The 18,709-nt window shown below is 32.8% G+C and overlaps 1 protein-coding gene across 1 annotated transcript; it reads left to right on the top strand.

The window, feature by feature from the left end:
- The first annotated feature begins 20 nt into the window (after positions 1-20).
- Positions 21-3,459, top strand: morula (anaphase promoting complex subunit morula). The gene is made up of 12 exons (XM_065355392.1): positions 21-235; positions 308-761; positions 839-926; positions 1,001-1,139; positions 1,211-1,391; positions 1,455-1,680; positions 1,751-1,941; positions 2,012-2,186; positions 2,253-2,364; positions 2,438-2,566; positions 2,632-2,761; positions 2,834-3,459. The coding sequence occupies exons 1-12, from the start codon at positions 167-169 to the stop codon at positions 3,289-3,291; spliced, it is 2,352 nt and encodes a 783-aa protein (XP_065211464.1). The 5' UTR covers positions 21-166; the 3' UTR covers positions 3,292-3,459.
- The last annotated feature ends 15,250 nt before the right edge of the window (positions 3,460-18,709 follow it).

The raw sequence follows: 18,709 nt of genomic DNA, 5'->3' as shown, positions 1-18,709 counted from the left end.
ACTGGCCGCGTCTTATCAAACAAAATTTTGGAATGGAGGGGAAAAGAGGAAAATGCAACTTTGATAAAAAAAATTGATGCAAACTGAAAAACCCGCTGAAAAAATTGAATAAATTCGAACTTTCTAAGATGTATTGAGGTAATTTAAATACTTGAATAAGTTCAGAATGGAATGTGAAAATATAAACGACGTCGTACGGCTTTCACTTCTACATGAATTTCCAATATTGAACTCGGTAAGTGCGACATTATTGCGATACTATTTTGATGTTGATTTTTCATTTTTTCCCCCTTCATGTATGTTTTAGAGAAATGAAGAAATACCCAACAGCGATTATATCCTTCCGTTTAACAAACTGAAGGAACTGTTGATCGAAAGAAAGTTACTCAACTTTGCTTACGAACTTGTAAATCTGAAGCTAGAAGAAGATATTCGTAAAAACGTTGTTCCTCAGTTCGTAGATAATTTCAAAGAGAAATGTGATACTTTGGAAGGATTTAGAAAATTTCAAGAGAGTGTGAAGCATCTTTACGTATCCGTTTCGCGAATACTTCCTTTATTGCAAAAGTTAGAAGAACTCAAACGTAATGATACTCAGTTTGAAAACAACACATCGGTTTCAAAAAGCGCTATCGAATCGTATAAAATCACCCTGATCGGTACGATACTGTTCGATTTACCGAATGGATATTCGTCTATTATACAGAACTTTTATTGCGTAGCATTCAAAGCATTTTGTAATTGTAGTTATCCTGCTCATGGTAAATATACGATTCATTGTACCTATCTCAATATTTGATTGAAGCAGTAAAATCACGCTGAAATTTTTGTATTCTAGCTGGAATTATTGTTAAATGTTCCGAGCATCGGGATCAAAGCTGCTGTAAATGTAAGCAAGCCTTGGGTGCATTCGATTGTGTAAACAAGTGAGTAATTTTATTTGGGAAGTGGCTTCAGATTATTATTTTAGGCTGGAATAATCTAAAATTTTCAATTGCAGAGTTCTAAGTGAAATCGGCCTATTAGAGAAGCTTGTCGGATCAACGTTGACAATGTTGGTTGAAAAATGGACTGAATTTCACGTTGATAAAAATTTTCGAGGAGCATTTGATACTTCCAATATCAACACTATTGAGAAAGTAAGTATTCTTCCAATCACAAGATGAAAATTTACCAAAGAATTTGAAATTCTAATAGAAACTTGTTACAGTGGATCAAAGATGTAATCTTGGTATGGCTTTCGAGAATTTATAAAATTGGTAAAATCCATTCGAAGAAGAGACAACAAGCTGTAGACAAAATAGTAGCAACTTTCAAAGATAGATTACTGCATTTCGTATACGAAACCTATGGCAAGCTCTTAATTGATCAATTGTTTAATATTATAGTTGGTAAGTAAAGTACAACATATTTCCAAAGTCGTCTCGAATTTCACTAATGATTTAATTCTTCAGAATATCCGGATTCGTATAACGCCATCGAAGACTTACGAATTTGCTTACAAAGAAATAATCTACAATCGTTGTTGATTGAAAAGACTAAAGGATCTTTTGTAACGAGATTACTACATCCTGGAGTGAACACTCCTGACATATTGACTGCCTATATTGCTTCCATTCACGCTTTACAGCAATTGGATCCATCAGGAATGCTTTTAGATGCTATTACGAGTCCTATAAGGTAATATAGGCTAATCGTTTTGAACGAAACAATACTTCAAAATTGCCAATTTTCAACTCTAAACTTTCAGAACGTATTTACGAAACCGTGAAGATACTGTACATTGCATGGTTACCAGTTTAACCGAAGAAGGAGCTACTGATTTATCAGATGAATTAACAGGCTGTAAAAAAATAACCTTGTGTGATGTCGTAGCTACTGTTGAAGATGATATGGAAAATTGGGAGAACTGGGTACCTGACCCCATCGAAGTTGTTCCAGGTACCAGCATTTTCCTCAAGGAAATAAATTATTTGAATTTCTGTAAATTCATTGAGATGTTTTTTTACAGGTACGAGTGAAAAAAGAGACCATTCTGCGGATATCATTACGATGCTGGTGAATGTTTTCGGTAGCAGGCAATTATTCATTGATGAATATAGGAAATTACTAGCTGATCGATTTTTAACTCAATTTACCTACAATACTGATAAAGAAATTAGGAATCTAGAATTATTGAAATTGAGGTTAGTAAATTTTCTGTATGATTTTATTTTCTTGTGATCTTTTAATCATACGATATTATTTTATAGATTTGGTGATTCTGAATTGAATAAATGCGAAGTTATGTTGAAAGATATTCACGATTCGTTCAGAATTGGTAATCATTTGCAATCTGATCCAGCTTACGGAATTAAAGATTTGGTAAATAAATCATAAATAATGAATTAATTTTTGTTTCAAATTTATTTTATTAAAAGTGATTATTTTTTTTTAGGAATTTCATGTTCGTGGTATGGTTCTTTCAGCGTATTTCTGGCCTCCCTTTAAAGATAATAATTTAGAATTACCTGCTAAAGTGACCGAACATTTAGATGTTTATACAAAAGCATTCGAGACATATAAGGTAATACATTTTTATTTCATCCAGTTACTAAAAGTTCTTCGTATAAAATTGTCATTGAATTTCAGAGTAATCGAACCTTATCTTGGAAATCTCACTTGGGCACAGTAAATTTAGAAATCGAATTAAAAGATCGAAAATTAGACTTGACCGTATCTCCTGTTCATGCAACGATAATTTGGCATTTTCAAGATAAAAGTATGTTTTTTCATTTTTAAATCGAAGTCATTTCATAAAAGATATGAGCAATAAGAACGGAACTGTTTACAGGTGAATGGCATCTAACCGACTTGAGCCAAGTAACAATGGTCTCGTGCTCAGTATTAAGACGAAAAATATCATTTTGGCAATCTCAAGGAGTGCTCATGGAAACAGCTCCGGATCATTACGTAGTCGTAGAAGAAAGCTCGAATTTGAATAGTAAACCGAGACCTGCCATACCTATGAATATATTATACGAAGAAGATGAAACCGAAAGCGCCGTCGCTTCAGCTCAAGATCAAAGAGATGAAGAACTTCAGGTTTTTTGGTCTTATATCGTCGGCATGTTGACCAATTTGGAATCGTTAACGTTGGAAAGAATACATCAAATGTTGAAAATGTTCGCTTCGCAAGGTTCTGCTACGAAGGAAGTATCCGCCCAGCAGCTTAAACATTTTTTGGATAAAAAAGTCAAAGAGCATTTGTTAATCGTATCTGGTGGATTTTATAAGTTGGCTACGAAATAATTATTTTGGTTCTTTAATGTTTGATTCATTTTTTCTTTTGTACTTTTTCGAATTTCATGTTTTGTTTCAAGTGTAAAGTACATTTTTATTTATACGTCGTACGAGTAATAATCAGTTTTGCGTGTTCATTTTGTAGCTGGAAATTAAAGAGATGTTTTAAATGAGGAAGTATGGTATTTTTCTCGTTTAATATTTACTCGTGCGTGTTAGTATAATGAATTATACTCTAATGTGTAGATTGATTGCTCTGCGTTGAGTATTGAAAAACTGGTTTCTTTTTGCAAAAGAATTCAAAATTTAATGGAAAATAACGTAGTTTTTATAACATCAAAACGAAGGAATAAAACACGTAAACGAAGTAATATTTTAAAAGAGTAATCGACAATTGGAAGTAAATCATGTTACTAAATTCTTTCAACAACTCCTATTGATTTCAATCTAGACGGAAATTTGTTCAATTGCAGCTTCTCAACTGCAGCTCTTAATCAAAGATCCTATCATCGGGTGGCAAATCTTCAACGTATAGGTAACTTGAAAAACAACCGATAGATTTACTTTTTATGATAGGTATCGTTGTTTTATAAGAAAAAAAATGCCACGAAACTTACATAAGCTACATTAAATACTTATCGTACTTATTCAAATTGAAGCATTACATGATATGTTGAGTTGAATATTTTTTCTTCGGTTTTGATTCGTAATTTCAATGAAATACACGATATCTTCCTCAGGCATTACTGTAGAATCAAAATCAAAGAACTAAATTTCGACGAAGCATTCGGAAATTGGAATTCTAATGTTAGATTGGATTACATAGTTGAGTTCGAGCTTTTATCATCTTCTACTGTATATTTATCTGTTTTGAAATACGTAAATATGAAAGACGAAAAGGCATGAGAGTATTTTCTTTCAAGACTACTTCTCTAAAAGAATAAGAAAATATGTGACATCTTTTCTTCTCGCCATAATTGTTTCAAAAAGCGAATAAAGATTTCGAAGTGATAACGAAACATTTGCAGATTTTCTCTTCGTTTTGACCGTTAAATTCTTGTGACCGAAACTTTTTCATCTAAAGAATTAAAGCGTGTCTATCTAATAATACGGGCATAATGAAAGATTTTATTTATTCAAGACGATCGTGAATTCGTGATTACGTCTTTAGATATTAAATCTCAAAAGTATCTATACAAGAATATTACCTATACGTATCTTTTCGTGAAATTCAGGATTTCCAGATGATCTGAATCTTAATTAGTTTCATATTGAATATTAAAACGTTGAATTATGAAAGATAATAAGTGCTTATTCTACAGAATTTGCACTTTTGCAGTACGTACCTACTGAACTGATAACGAAAAGACGAGAATTTTATTCCTCAAACGGCCTTAAAAACACATTCTTTACACGATACAAAAGCTGAAAATGCATTTCCCACTTCCATGAATAATTCTAAATCAATTTATTACGATCAATTTTCCATTTCTAGCTGAAAAACGATGAAAAACAAAAGTTCCCGTTACGCTTCGAATTTCTGTTTACTTTATCAACCCCCTCCGCGCCGCGCGCACCTTTCGCTCAGCTAGGGAACTAAAGCTCAACGCAGTAACGGGTTTTGTATTACTCCGCCATTTTATTTCAGTCGTTGAGAAACTTTCTTACGTTGCGCTCAATATGTACTTAAATTTTATTAATTAATACGATATTTAGCATTTATTTTTACTAAAATGTTTCGTAAATTCGATTTTGAATATTATTACGCTCGATTATTCGGTATTTTCTTCGCGAACGTGTTGTTTTTTGCGGAACTATGTTTTTTTGATCCTGACCGAGCCGTTAACCGTCATTTTGACAGTTAGCTTTTCAAGTCTGAACCTTGCAAGTACGTCTCCGAGTTTTCGGTTATTAATTTGGTTTATTCGCGTAATTTTGTTAATATTTTTGGGTAATTTTGTGCAGTTTAGTGCCTCGAAGTGAACGAAAGTATATAAAGTTCGATTTTTTTCTCTTTGCCGGTGTTTTTCATTGAAGAAGTGCGTATTCGTTTGCAACTGCGACGGTTAATCTCTCGCGAATTGTTTCTCGTAAATTCATCGGATCTTCTAGGTATGCTTAGAAAGTGATTTGTGGTGATTTGATTTAAATCACGATAACCTACGTATTATTTTCGCGTTTTCTAGTTCCCGGTTGTTTTTGACGGCGTTCTTAGTGATCTTGTGGTATTTCGATGCGTATCTAATCTACATCTACGTGTTTTCCGGCGCCCAGTAGTCTGCCAGTTGAAAGCTGATTCATCATGATTATGTCCAGATTTTCTTCGCTTAATCGGTGAGTAATTATTCAATTATTATTACTCAAATGTGTTTTGAATATCTGTCTACGACATTTCAATGCGTAAATTTCGTTCGTGTTGTTCGTTTTTTATTCTGAATTTCTAGCGTAGTGTGTTTAACGACGAAATCACACACGTTCCTACTCGAGTGATGAATTTTCTTCGCGTTTTCTTTTCTCATTTTCGATCAAATTCTACACGTTGTGTTTTGTAATCTCGTATCGTTTCTTGATTCACTATTTACGTAAAATTATTAATATTCGCGTTCCGGTACCTATTTATATCCCCGTAATTCATCTGTTCGTTTCGTTTAATGTGTTTTTTAACGAATCGTTCGGTGTTCCGGTGTGTCTGACGGTGAAATTGTTCGTTATATTTTCTACTCGGGTGAATTTTCTCCGTGTTCTTTCGTTCATTGAGCTACCAAATTTCAAAGTTTTGTTCCTGATCTCGTGGTTTTTTTTTACTCAAAATTTACGTACGTAATTATTATTCGCGTTTATGTATGCTTCATGTGGTTTTCTTGCTTGTTTAAGCCGGTATAAATGTGATTTCTTCGCGAGTCGATTCGAGTTCCGATGCGTTCGATGACGATACCGTACGTCTACGTTATCCTATTTGAGTAAATTTTATTCGTTTTCTCTCATGTTTTTTTCTCTAAACCTCGAGTCGTTTCTCAAGTAATCGAAAATTGGCGTAGATAACAACTATCTACGTAGGGCTACGTAATTTTTTATTTCGTTAGTGTAATTTTCTCGCGAATCGTGTGGCATCTGACAATCTTGCTTCTGTTTCATTCGACGGCGAAGTTTCGCGATAATTTTTAGTTTCCTTTGGGATGCGTTACATCCCTCCTTTCACACCATCATAGTCCGGTTCGCATATTATGAGAATGTTACTAATGCTATGTAATAATAGGTACACATTTACGGCAAACTGAGTATGCAATTTATTTCACATTATTTTTTTTTTAATAATTCGTACGTATATTTTTACGGCAAATTGGTAGGCAACTTATTTCACTGTTTGCGATTTTTAACGAAGAATTTATTTTTCTTGAATAATATACCTACATATTGAACTACCACTGAATTGTTTTTCGTTAGCTTGATGATGGGGAGGGGGGGGGTTAGTTGTAGTAAAATCTGAGTTCATCGTGTCTGGTTATTATGAAGCTAAAGTGATTGAGAAGACGAGTAACAATTGACCTAAATCTATAGCTAAAAAGTAAGAAAATTTCCAATTTTTAGGAAACAAATACGAATTTTTGATTTTAGAGTTTTAAAACATCATTTTTGATCTCAAACTCAATTTTTATTGCCGAACGTCATTTTTTGGTTCAAAATAATTATGTTTTTGAGTTTCAACTTCAATTTTGAGTTCAAATTTCCATTTTTGCTTCAAACTTTATTTTTGAATTTTATTATTTTCATTTTTGGCCCTAAACCACGTTTTTGTATTTGTTTTTAAACATTATTTTTGAGGTTGAGCTTCGTTTTCGGTTCCAAACTTCGTTTTATGTTCAAATTTTGTTCTTTTTTAAACTTTTTTTTTTGTATTTGAACTTTGAAGTTCCATTTTTGGCTAAAAAAAAAACTCCACCTGTGGTCCTGAACATCATTTTTGAATTTGAACTTAATTTTTAGTTCCGAACTGCATTTTAGTGTCCTAACATCGTTCTTGGTTCATAATTTCGTTTTCGGTTTGGAACCTCATTTTTGGTAATAAATTTTTCAATTGTTTTGAAATCAATGGCATGGACGACATCGTTTTATTTTCCAACTGCTTCTGTGTTTCTTACGAGTAAATTTTTTGCAAGGAAACTTTTTGAACCGGACATTCTCCGAATTGAGCAAAAATTCATAAAACTCTATTTGACTTACAAAATTCAATCTTCTTCATACAGTTTATGTATGTACCATTGTACCCAGCCACGTTGGAATCTTAGGAAATGAAATTGTAGATATTAATGCAAAATCTGCCACCACCCTTTCTCCCCTTATATTTATCACAGCTGACGACCTCAAATCTATCTTCACCCAAAGCACACTTAAGAAATGACAAAACTTTTGGTCCCTCCAAACCACAAACAAGCTCTTTCAACATAAAAAATTAGTCCATCCTTGGAAAAACCTCTCCCACTTAAACAGACTTGAAGAAATCATTATAACCAGACTGAGAATTGGCCACACAAAAATCACACACAATCACCTCTATGAAAAGGCCCCAAAACCCACATGTCAGTTCTGCCTCTCAGAACTTATATCTGTCCAACACTTACTATTTCACTGTCCCTCCTTACATCAGCACAGATTGTCCCTACAAATAGATGAAAGATCCCTATTCATACCAGACGACCCTTCCGAAATTAAAAAATTCTTAGACCTAATTAAAAAACTTGACCTTACCAACTCGATTTAAATCTCATACGACGACGGGTGTAATAATCAAGTAATTACAAACACCCAAAAAACAAACAAAAAAAAAACAAACAAACCAAGAAAAAATACTGCAGATTGAGAAGGCATGTTCCACAATTCTCGTTACCAAAATATCAGGTTTCGTTATTGCACACATTCGAGTCAAAAAAAATTACCCGTGTTTTTGTTGTAAAAAAATTCGATTAAATTATTTTGTTTTTGAATTTTGGTAAAATCAAATACTTTAAGCTAAATTTAGAATTTTTTTACATTCTATTTTTTAAAAAAATATGTATTATAACAATGAAAATAAAAAATTGAATTGAAGTTTTGCTTCACACGACATCAGATCTGTTTTCGCTCAAAATACGAATACGAGACTTGGCAACATTTCTGGTCCTACCAAATAGTCCACAAGCTCTTTCAACATGAAAAATCAGTAAAACAGAATTATTTTAAAAAATGGTTCACTGGTATTATGAAAAAATATATTCAAAATTTATTTAGGTATCATTATTGTTTATTTTTTTGTTGATATTTTTGATCCAACAAAATTTCAATTTCATTTTTAAATTTCTTTGATTGCTTATTCAGAATTTTTAAAATTATTTTGTAATGATCTTTTTCAAATTCGATTGAAAATATATTTTTCAAATACGCAGATAATTTGTTCAAAAAAACAGTTTATATTACTGATACAAATTTTCAATTTTTTTTAAACGATTTTATTTCTTTTTTGAACAAAAAAATATAATTTTCTTTTTTTTCGAGCCTTTATTCCTATTTTTGAAAATATTATAACTTATTCCTAAGAACTATTGTTAAAATTTAAACTTTGAATCTGTGAAAATCAACGTTTTGCATTAGTTTATTATTTTTTTATTTTTTTTTCGAATTATAAATTTTTTCAATGCTTTTCTTTTGCCCTTGTTCCCTTCAGGCCAATGTAAATTTTGCTGCACATTTTTTCACAAATTTTCAATAATGAATTAACTTTGGACAATGCAAAGTTGGTACTGATGCGAAAAATTGCGAAATAACGAAAACAGCGCAAAAATTTAATATGTAGCTCGAAATGACGAAAAAAGGTGCGAAAATTCGTTCAAAAATACCAAAAAGCATGACATTTTGGCGTTGAAACTTCTTACATTATTAAATTTTGTTTTCACAGACCAAACGCCTTAATTTTGTAAACTTCGATTTAAAATTTAATTTTTTATTGTTACAAATTTAAAAAAAAAAAAAAAACTCCAAGAGAACATCTTAAAATTTTAAAAGCTTTATCGCTACAAAAGACTTTCTTTTTCTTTTGCAAAGTTTTATACCTACCTAAGTATCAAACAAAAAATTTAATCAAATTTTTATTTTTACCTATTTGGTTTTATTTATAAAACAGGTAGGTATAGGTATATAATAAGAATAACACAATGCAAATGGCACATGCAGGAATAAATGTCTACATTTCTGTACATAATATTTTTTCATTGATGCGTAAGTGATTGTACTGTAATTTTATCTCTTTTTGGAACTTTTCTTGATATTAGAACTTTTTTTGTTTTTTTTATATCATTTTAACATGCTTTCAACATTTTACGTGCAGTGTATTGTCAAAGTTTACTTCAATTTCATCTTTTTTTGTCAATTCGGAGTTCCTAATTTTAATACACGTTATTAATGCAAAAGTTTTTATACATACTTACCCATGCATTTCTGTTCAATTTTACTGATATCACATCATTTTTACCTTCTGTTTTCAGTCATTTAATGTTTTTTTTTTTAAAGATAATATAACTTCGTACCTAGGTACAATTTTCGTTGAATTTTGTAAACTTTTCCTAAAATTTTGTTACTTTTCTAAAAGTTTTCATTGACTTTCGAAAGTTTTTTTTTTTACCAGGGTTTTAGTAAATTTTGTGCAATTATTATAAAATTTGATTGACATTCAATCAATTTTGGGTGAATTACTTACAATGCTTTTAATACCTACTTTTATTTCTGTTCAGAAGTGATTTCAACAATGCTTTTTTGCATTATTTGCTAAATTTCATCACATTTTACTGCAATTTTTTTACTTTTTGGAATTAATTATTGATTATATATGTGTACTTATAGGGCATTTATTCGTGTTTTGATATCACTTTGACATGTTTTTAACCCTCTCTCGTGCAATGCATACTAAATTTTGCTCAACGTTCAACTTTTTTAAAAAATATACTCTCTATTTTATGTAATTTTTCAAATAAGTTCCTGGCCACTCTCACTAATTTGTACTTTTGTAACGTTTTAATACAAACCAAATCTAAAAACCCCGAACTTACTAACAATGAGGGTGTAATGATCTTGTAATTATAAAACTCTCAAAAAAAAAAAAAATCATTTTCATCGTACTTTTGTGTATTTTTACGGTAATCCTATCAATTTTTGTTCATTTTGAGATGTTTAATTTTCTTTAGTGTATTTCATATAGTTTTTCCTAAATTTTGTCAAAATTCACTGCAATTTCGTCACTTCTTGGTAACTTTCTACTGATTTTAGAGCATTTTTGGTGTTTACATTAATTTTAGGGGGTTTCTAATAAAGTTTTATGATAATTATACTAAATTTTACTGAACATTCGCCAACTTTTTTGAAAATTTGAAGTTTTTTCAATGCTTTTATTTGTGTTTACTAATCAATACACATGCGGGAATTTTCAATTAATTTTGTCATTTTATACGCTCCTTACCCTCTACTCTACAGCAACTGAATCATCACTGTATACTGTATCTTCATAAATAGGTAGATACATTGAGAAATCTAAGTAAACACTTCATGTGTGGAAGTTTCGCGAGCTTTTACTTTTGCCAACAACTTATGAAATTTTAGAGACAAAATGAGACGTCATTTCTTTTAGAATTCAATTTTCATGACTTCAAATTTACAAATACTTAATTGAAAATTTTGAAGCCATGAAAACCACATTTTTACCTACATCGGCTACATTATCGAGAATAATGTAGTTTTAGACGTCATTTTATCAGTTTTTCTCAACATTCACCCTCGCCTGACCAAAGTTACGGGTAGAAAAATTCACTTCTCACTTCAAAAATAATGTTATTTTCATTCTGAAGAATTGTGAATTTTTGAAAGTTTTTTTTTCTGTCGCTTCGCTCGGATCTTCAGTCCTATATTTTCAAAAATCATAGAAAAAACTTCCAAATTTACACATTCTGAAGCCATGAAAATCAACTTTTTGCATGAAAAATGGCGATATTTGTAGGTACAAATTCATAAACATTTCCAAGAATGGATAAATTAACTCGAGAAATTCCGAAATCATTATCAAATCAATAAGAAAAACAGATTTTTTTATTCGACGTTTTTATTTCCAACTTCACGTGGGCGAAGAGGAAGGATTCTACGGTAAAAACATGAGAAAGTTTAGCGGAAAATGGTGGAAAAATTTTAGTGTCGCCCCCCCCTCCCACAACGCTTCGTAACGCCTCTGAAGATATATTACAAATGTTACTAGATTCGAATGGACTTTTTTCTCCTAAATTTTTCTCAGATCCCCACTGTGAGACCTTCAGCTCCGGTCTACACGGCTCGACTGCTCCGCCGGACTGCTTCGTCCCTCTCTTGCTCGCTCCATATGCAGGTGGAGAAAAATGGGTATGACCTTCGAGAAAGGATGGAGTTGAGAATTGGTTTTCATTCGTTATGTTTTTTTTTCTTGACTTCCCATATTTTGGCAGTAAGAAAAATTCTTTAAGAGCTTATTATTATTTAGAGTAAGATAGAAAAGTGATACCTAATTAAAATGTAAAATATTTGAAAGTAATACCTCGATCATATTTTAGGTGCTGTTTTCCAACCACTGACGTTCTCTCGCTGAATTCCTCGATGAAGAATCATTTCGAAATTGGATACTGTCTACTTGAACATACAAAATATCCATACATTTGGAAGTACGAGTGATTGGAAAGTTATTGGAAGTACCTGCTTATAATTGGTAAAATTACGAGAATTATTTTAAGAAAAATTCAACGTTCATTGGTGAGTGATTTTTTTCAATTTTTATATTCGGACTTGCGAAGGTATGTGCTTTCTTTTCGTAATTTGTTAGCAAAATTAACACCTTTACCGATTGCAAAATATTCTGACTTTTTGAAAGTATTTTTTTTACGGATTCAAAGTTTTTGAAAAATTTCATCCAAGAATTGAATTTATTGTTTTTCAAATCAAGGCACCTTTTAAAATTGAAGTAAAATTTTCTAGAACTGTGGATATATGTACCTACGTTTTACAAAGCCCATTGGCATAGACGAAAAAGTGCCATTTTTGTATTTTAAACTAATAATATACTATATACTACATATAAGTTGAATAGATAGGTACGAATCGATTTTGATGCCCCCCTCCCACACTATCTTCTAAATGGCAGATATGAACTTGGGGGTAAAAAAGGGAATGGGAAAGTATGGAGTTGAGAATTGGTTGGCACTAGTATAGGTAATGCATTTTCAATAAGTCAACAGGTTCTTTCCCAAGTTTTCAAAAGTCAACCTCACCCTGTTTTTGATTGATTTCCTTTCCAAGTTGTTTGCGAATCTGACATTATGTCAGGAAGTCAAGAATTTTTTTTTCAAAAGTCAGTATCTATCTCTTGATAGATTTTTTTTTCAAGTTTAACAAAATCTGGCATAATGTCAAAAAGACAACCTGTATGTCTGTCTGAGTCTGGCCGGGTCTGTAAGCTTTCCTAGGGTGTTCTCTCGACTCTCTGCATTCGGGGCTGCAGTGTTGAGGATTTTCTGGTCGGATCTGCTGCACGGACATGTCTGTGGAGCGGAGGGTCTGTCGTCCTTGTCTCGCTGCACCAGAGATGAAGAGATTTTTTAAAATTGAGTCCGAGTCTCACGAGTACGAGTTTCACAATGAGGAGCTCTCATTGCAAAAATAGCCATTGTCAGTTTGAAAACATTTTCTCCACTGCATTGTATGGGTGCATCAGTAAGTGATAGAAAAAAATCACTTTGAACACATTTTCATCAGGACTTTATAGTGATTTTTTTGTCTGGCTGGTTTTTTATTTTCATTTCTGCAATGAGCTCCTCTGAGAGCCCCTTCATGAGTCTTGAGTCTCACAAATCCAAAGTTTCTGGTGTTAGTCAGTCCGGTTGCTCAGTCTCCATCGACCGGTGATTCTCTGTATATACGCTCAGTTGCCGACTTACTTGTCCACCCATCCGTAAGGTCAGCCCAGTCTTGGTCAGCTCAGTCAAGTCAACACAGGTCACAGGTCAGTGTGATAAAAATGGAAATTGAGTCTGTGGTGCCGGTTACACGCGTCCCGGTGGTGATTTCAGCCAAGATTACTTGGAGAGAGATGTGCCATTGTTACTGGGTGTGGTGGAAATTTGTGGTGGCGAGGGTCTTTCGGGTCTCCAGGCTCCCTGTCGCAGTTGGGAAAAGATTTTCCTGAGGGTTAAAATTTTCCTGTGATGGGTTAAAATTTTCCTGATGATGGTTAAAATTTTCCTGATGGTTGGACGGCAGAGTGGGCTCTCGTTGCTGCAATGCTTTGTTGCGTTTGCTTGCGGTGACATGTTGAACTCTGGGTATGATTTGTTGTCATTGCTGCTTGGGGGTTGTGTTCCTGTGCACCACAGCCTCGATTGCTCATTTGGCTAATACATATAATTAAGTGGATTAGGATGTGTTAAGTAGATTAATTACATCAAATTAGTATCTGAAAGACCTCCATCCTACCAAATTTTGGGTTCAATAAAATTTTGCGCTGCTGGTACTCAATAATAATCCAGTTTTACTATTTTTCGTAATTTCGATCTATTTTGGGAACGCCTGAAATGCTAGAAACCTGCGATTGATTTTGGGACAATAATCTGATTTTGAACCAATGAACGAATTTTACATGACTTTTTAGTACAATTTTGGGATTACCTATTTTTTCAAAATCTTTGAATTTTGGTAAGATTTGTTGAACACGTGTGTATTGTACTTTTTGGATTTGAAAAAGATTTTGTTAAACTTTTTGAAAATTGAAATTGAAATTGAAATTTGTATTTGCTGCAATTTTAGGATTATAGGTACTGATTTTAACTTTTGAGTTAGACTTCTGAACAGTTTTTGGATAATGTGCCCATTTATAAAGTGGTCAAAACGGTACAGTGAGCACCGACCAAAGTTATAGGTGTTAAGTTCATTTATGGCATCTCCAGAGCAATTTGAAATGTTTGGAAAAAATTGAAAAACCCCTGGAGGCTTTAGAATGGCCCGAAACCAGAAGTTGTTGATGTGTGTGAACTTGAATTGAAGGCATTCTTTACATTGGTTCATTTTGATCAAAAAAAATTATATTTCATAAAAATGTTGAGGATATTTAAAATTTTCAAAAATTCGCCAGGAATTTAAAAGTGAATTTTGGCGTTTGAAGTTTTGGTTACTGGGGATTTTAGGAGGCGACCTTTCGATCTGGGTTGGTTTCGTTCAAATCGGAGAGTTTCGGTTCAAACTTTTCCCTTGCTAATGGAATTTCATTATTATTAGTCACTTATCTATCTATTATTCGTTTCAGTTGACAGAGAAATTTACGCGACGCACCGTAGTATTTGGCTGGTGGTGTCTTCCTCTACCCGAAAAGAAAATGCTGCGAAGTAAAAAAGAACGCTGGTCTACATTTGCGAATTTACTCGCATTGTTTTTCATTTCGCTCAAACTGGCATTTTAAACAGGTATAAATTATTGAAATACTCGTAGGTTGTAGGTAGTTTGTTTTTGGTCAGAATGAGTAAACATAAAATTATTACATTTCAATAAATTATATGTATGTATAGTGTATTTCAATCATAATTTAATCATTGTATGTACCTACATCTATTCAATTTTTGATCTTCTTCGTTACTTTCACTTTTTTTGTTTTCGAGTCTTCTCTTTTCTTTTCTTCTTAGCTATAAAGAAGACGTTTCGGTTTTAAGAATGATCAATTTAGTGGTTATTTTTCAAAACGATTCTTATTTACGGCAAACCCGATAGGCAACTTATTTTACATGATTTTTTGATTTTTTTTACAAACAATACATACCGGCCTACCTAAACTTTTATTTTTACTAAATTATTTTTCATGATTTGTGAGCTTTTTTATTGCATTGATCCAAAGATCAACAAAAAATTATAACTTTGTAATTGCATTTCCTTACCTGTATTTTAATGTATGAAAATCGACGATATGGTTTTACTTTCCGATTTCTTATGCATATTTTACATTTACGTGGTATATTTTTTGGTAGAATTGAATTTCATCATCAATTAGAAATTAACGTATTATTTGTTTAATTGACAGATAATTGATTCACACGCTGCCGCAGATGCTTGATTTCTAGCAGCATGAACGAGTCGTATTTAATGGAAAGAAAACTCTGCAGAATATTATTGAAATAATTTGCATATTATCAGAATCAGTCTCTTTGCTACGTAGACTATGTTTCGTAGATTGTATTGACAACTTAAGAAATCAAGGTAAAAAGAAAACCAAATAGATGTATGTTTTATTTAAATTAGATATAGGTACATATTATTCCAGTCATCATTTCATTATTATAGATTATTTCTTAGAACTCTAGGAAAAGAAAATTCCAGATAGGTACTGATTTATTGCAGTGTAGAAATACTTGTAATTATTTTATGTAATGTGCATGAGTATGTTTTGCTCGAAATGTGCGTTCATTTAATTTTCGATCTTCTTTCTTCCCTGACATTTTATTATTGTTTTGGTTCTTTTCCTTTATTTTTATTTCTCATGATTGGGGATAAGAAGACGTTTCAGTATCAAGTACCCACACGATAAATTTAGCAATACTTATCTATCCATTACGAGTAGGCTACCCAAGCTCATAATTGAAATGAAAAATATTTCAACATAATAATGTATTATTTTTTAGGAGCTGTTTTCCATCCACTAACGTCCTCAAGCAGAATCACTAATCAGGACTCCTGGAAAATTCAAACTATTATATTGTGTACTATTGAAAATCTCAAGATATTATACTGGTCAAGGTGAACAACTTATACTTTCATTTGAATAAATGTACCTATGCATATAAGTACTTACTAATAATGCTCTGTTTGTCCCTGCTATAGGTTTGTATCATACTGAGTCCCAACTTTACGAAGAATTATTTCGAAATCGGATAAAATGTCTACTTGAACATGCAAATTCCATTTATTTGGAAGTACCAAGTACCTACGAGTGATTATAATTGGTAAAAATACGAGAATTATTTTAAGAACAATTCAACGATCATTGGTGAGTGATTTTTTAAAATTTCTATACTCGGGACTTGCAAAGGTATGTGCTTTCTAATCCTAATTTGTAAGCAAAATTATTTGCCAAATGTTCGGACTTCGGACTTTTTAAAAGTATTTTTTTTAACTGATGCAAAGTTTTTTGATAAATTTCATTCAAAAATTGAATTCATTGTTTTTCAAATCAAGGCACCTTTTAGTTATATGTGAATCTGGAATTTCTAGAACTGCAGATATATATACCTATAATACAATTTACAGAGCACATTGTCATTGACGAAAAATCGCTTTATATTTTACACCAAATCCAAAATCTCATAAATGGCAGATCAGAGTTTTATGAGGCAAAATACTTTTCAAGAAAATTTCAGTACCCAGGCAGTATTTTAGAATTGTAGGAGGGGAATTGACTTTTCTAATTTTCATTCAAAATTTGTAGAAGTTTGAAGTTTTCTGATGAAGTGAGCCTGCAAAAAATTAGTGCCTTTTTGGAAGTTTGATAGTATATCATGGCAATAAGTCAACAGGTTCTTTCCCTAGTTTTCAAAAGTCACCTCACACTGTTATTGATTGATTTTCATTCCAAGACTCCAAGTTGTTTTAAAATCTGACATTATGTCAGGAAGTCCAGAAAATGTTTTCATGTTTTCAAAAGTCAGCATCTTATGATAGATTTTCTTTCAAGTTCCTTTAACAAAATCTGGTATAATGTCAAAAAGACAATCTGTATGTCTTGTCTGAGTCTGGCCGGGTCTGTAAGCTTTCCTAGGGTGTTCTCTCGACTCTCTGCATTCGGGGCTGCAGTGTTGAGGATTTTCTGGTCGGATCTGCTGCACGGACATGTCTGTGCAGCGGAGGGTCTGTCGTCCTTGTCTCGCTGCACCAGAGATGAAGAGATTTATTAAAATTGAGTCCGAGTCTCACGAGTACGAGTTTCACAATGAGGAGCTCATTCCAAAACTTTTTCTGAGAGTAACACGAACTACTCAAGTTGAAAAAATCACTTTGAACACATGTTCATCAGGACTTAACAGTGGTTTTTTGTCTGGCTGGTTTTTTATTTTCATTTCTGCAATGAGCTCTTCTGAGAGCTCCTTCATGAGTCTCGAGTCTCACAAATCCAAAGTTTCTGGTGTTAGTCAGTCCGGTTGCTCAGTCTCCATCGACTGGTGATTCTCTGTATATACGCTCAGTTGCCGACTTACTTGTCCACCCACCCGTAAAGTCAGCCCAGTCTTGGTCTGCTCAGTCAAGACAACACAGGTCAGTGTGCTAAAAATGGAAGTAAAGTCTGTGGTGCCGGTTACACGCTTCCTGGTGGTAATTTCAGCTGAGATTACTTGGAGGGAGATGTGCCATTGTTGGTGGGCGTGGTGGAAATTTGTGGCGGCGAGGGTCTTTCGGGTCTCCAGGCTCCCTGTCGCAGTTGGGAAAAGATTTTCTTGAGGGTTAAAATTTTCCTGTGATGGGTTAAAATTTTCCTGATGATGGTTAAAATTTTCCTGATGGTTGGACGGCAGAGTGGGCTCTCGTTGCTGCAATGCTTTGTTGCGTTTACTTGCGGTTACATGTTGAATTCTGGGTATGATTTGTTGTCATTGCTGCTTGGGGGTTGTGTTCCTGTGCACCGCAGCCTCGATGGCTCATGAATTTCTTGGCCAGTTTTGTAAAGAATGGCTGAATTCTTAGTAGAGAAATTCATTGATTTTTTTTTTCAACGTTTTTTTTATTAAATTAGAATCCAAAAAATCGGTTAATTTATTTATTGATGTTTTTCCCAAAGTAACGACAGTGCTAGAAAATCAAAAGATCTGTTTCCAAGTTTTTAAAAGTATAACATAATGTCAGAAAGTCAACAGGTTTTTTTTTCAAGTTTCCAAATACGTATTAATCAATTTTCTTCCAAGTTTTTTAAAAATCTGAAAATGCCAGGTAGTCAACAGAATTTTTTTCCAAATTTTCAAGTCAAAGTTTTCAAAAGTTGAAAATCAATGAAATGATGAACTTGAAAAATAAAAGGGAATGATTTTCGTGATAAAGATGGAGTTGAAAAATAGTCTGCATTCTTTTTCCAGACTTTAAATTCCCTGTACCTGCTTTCATTAATTTATTAGCTACTTACCTAAATACATACGTACATTTACGTAATGTACTCATCTATGAAGTTGATACTGACTTCTTTCTGTTTGGAATGAAGTGCCTGTTTTTTTGTTTGTTTTAGGTACCTGGGTATACTTAGGTACTAAGTACTTATATATGTACCTACCTGTTGTCGAGATTTACATGTTATTCTCATCCCACACATTCAATAAACTAAGTGAAAAAAAATTTCGGAAAAGTAGGTAAGGTAATAAAAACAGGGTGG

This window comes from Planococcus citri, chromosome 3 (assembly GCF_950023065.1).
Source record: "Planococcus citri chromosome 3, ihPlaCitr1.1, whole genome shotgun sequence".
In the NCBI taxonomy this organism is placed as follows: Eukaryota; Metazoa; Arthropoda; class Insecta; order Hemiptera; family Pseudococcidae; genus Planococcus; species Planococcus citri.
The sequence above is the reverse complement of the archived record's forward strand: the minus strand, read 5'-3'. Positions and strand labels throughout refer to the sequence as shown.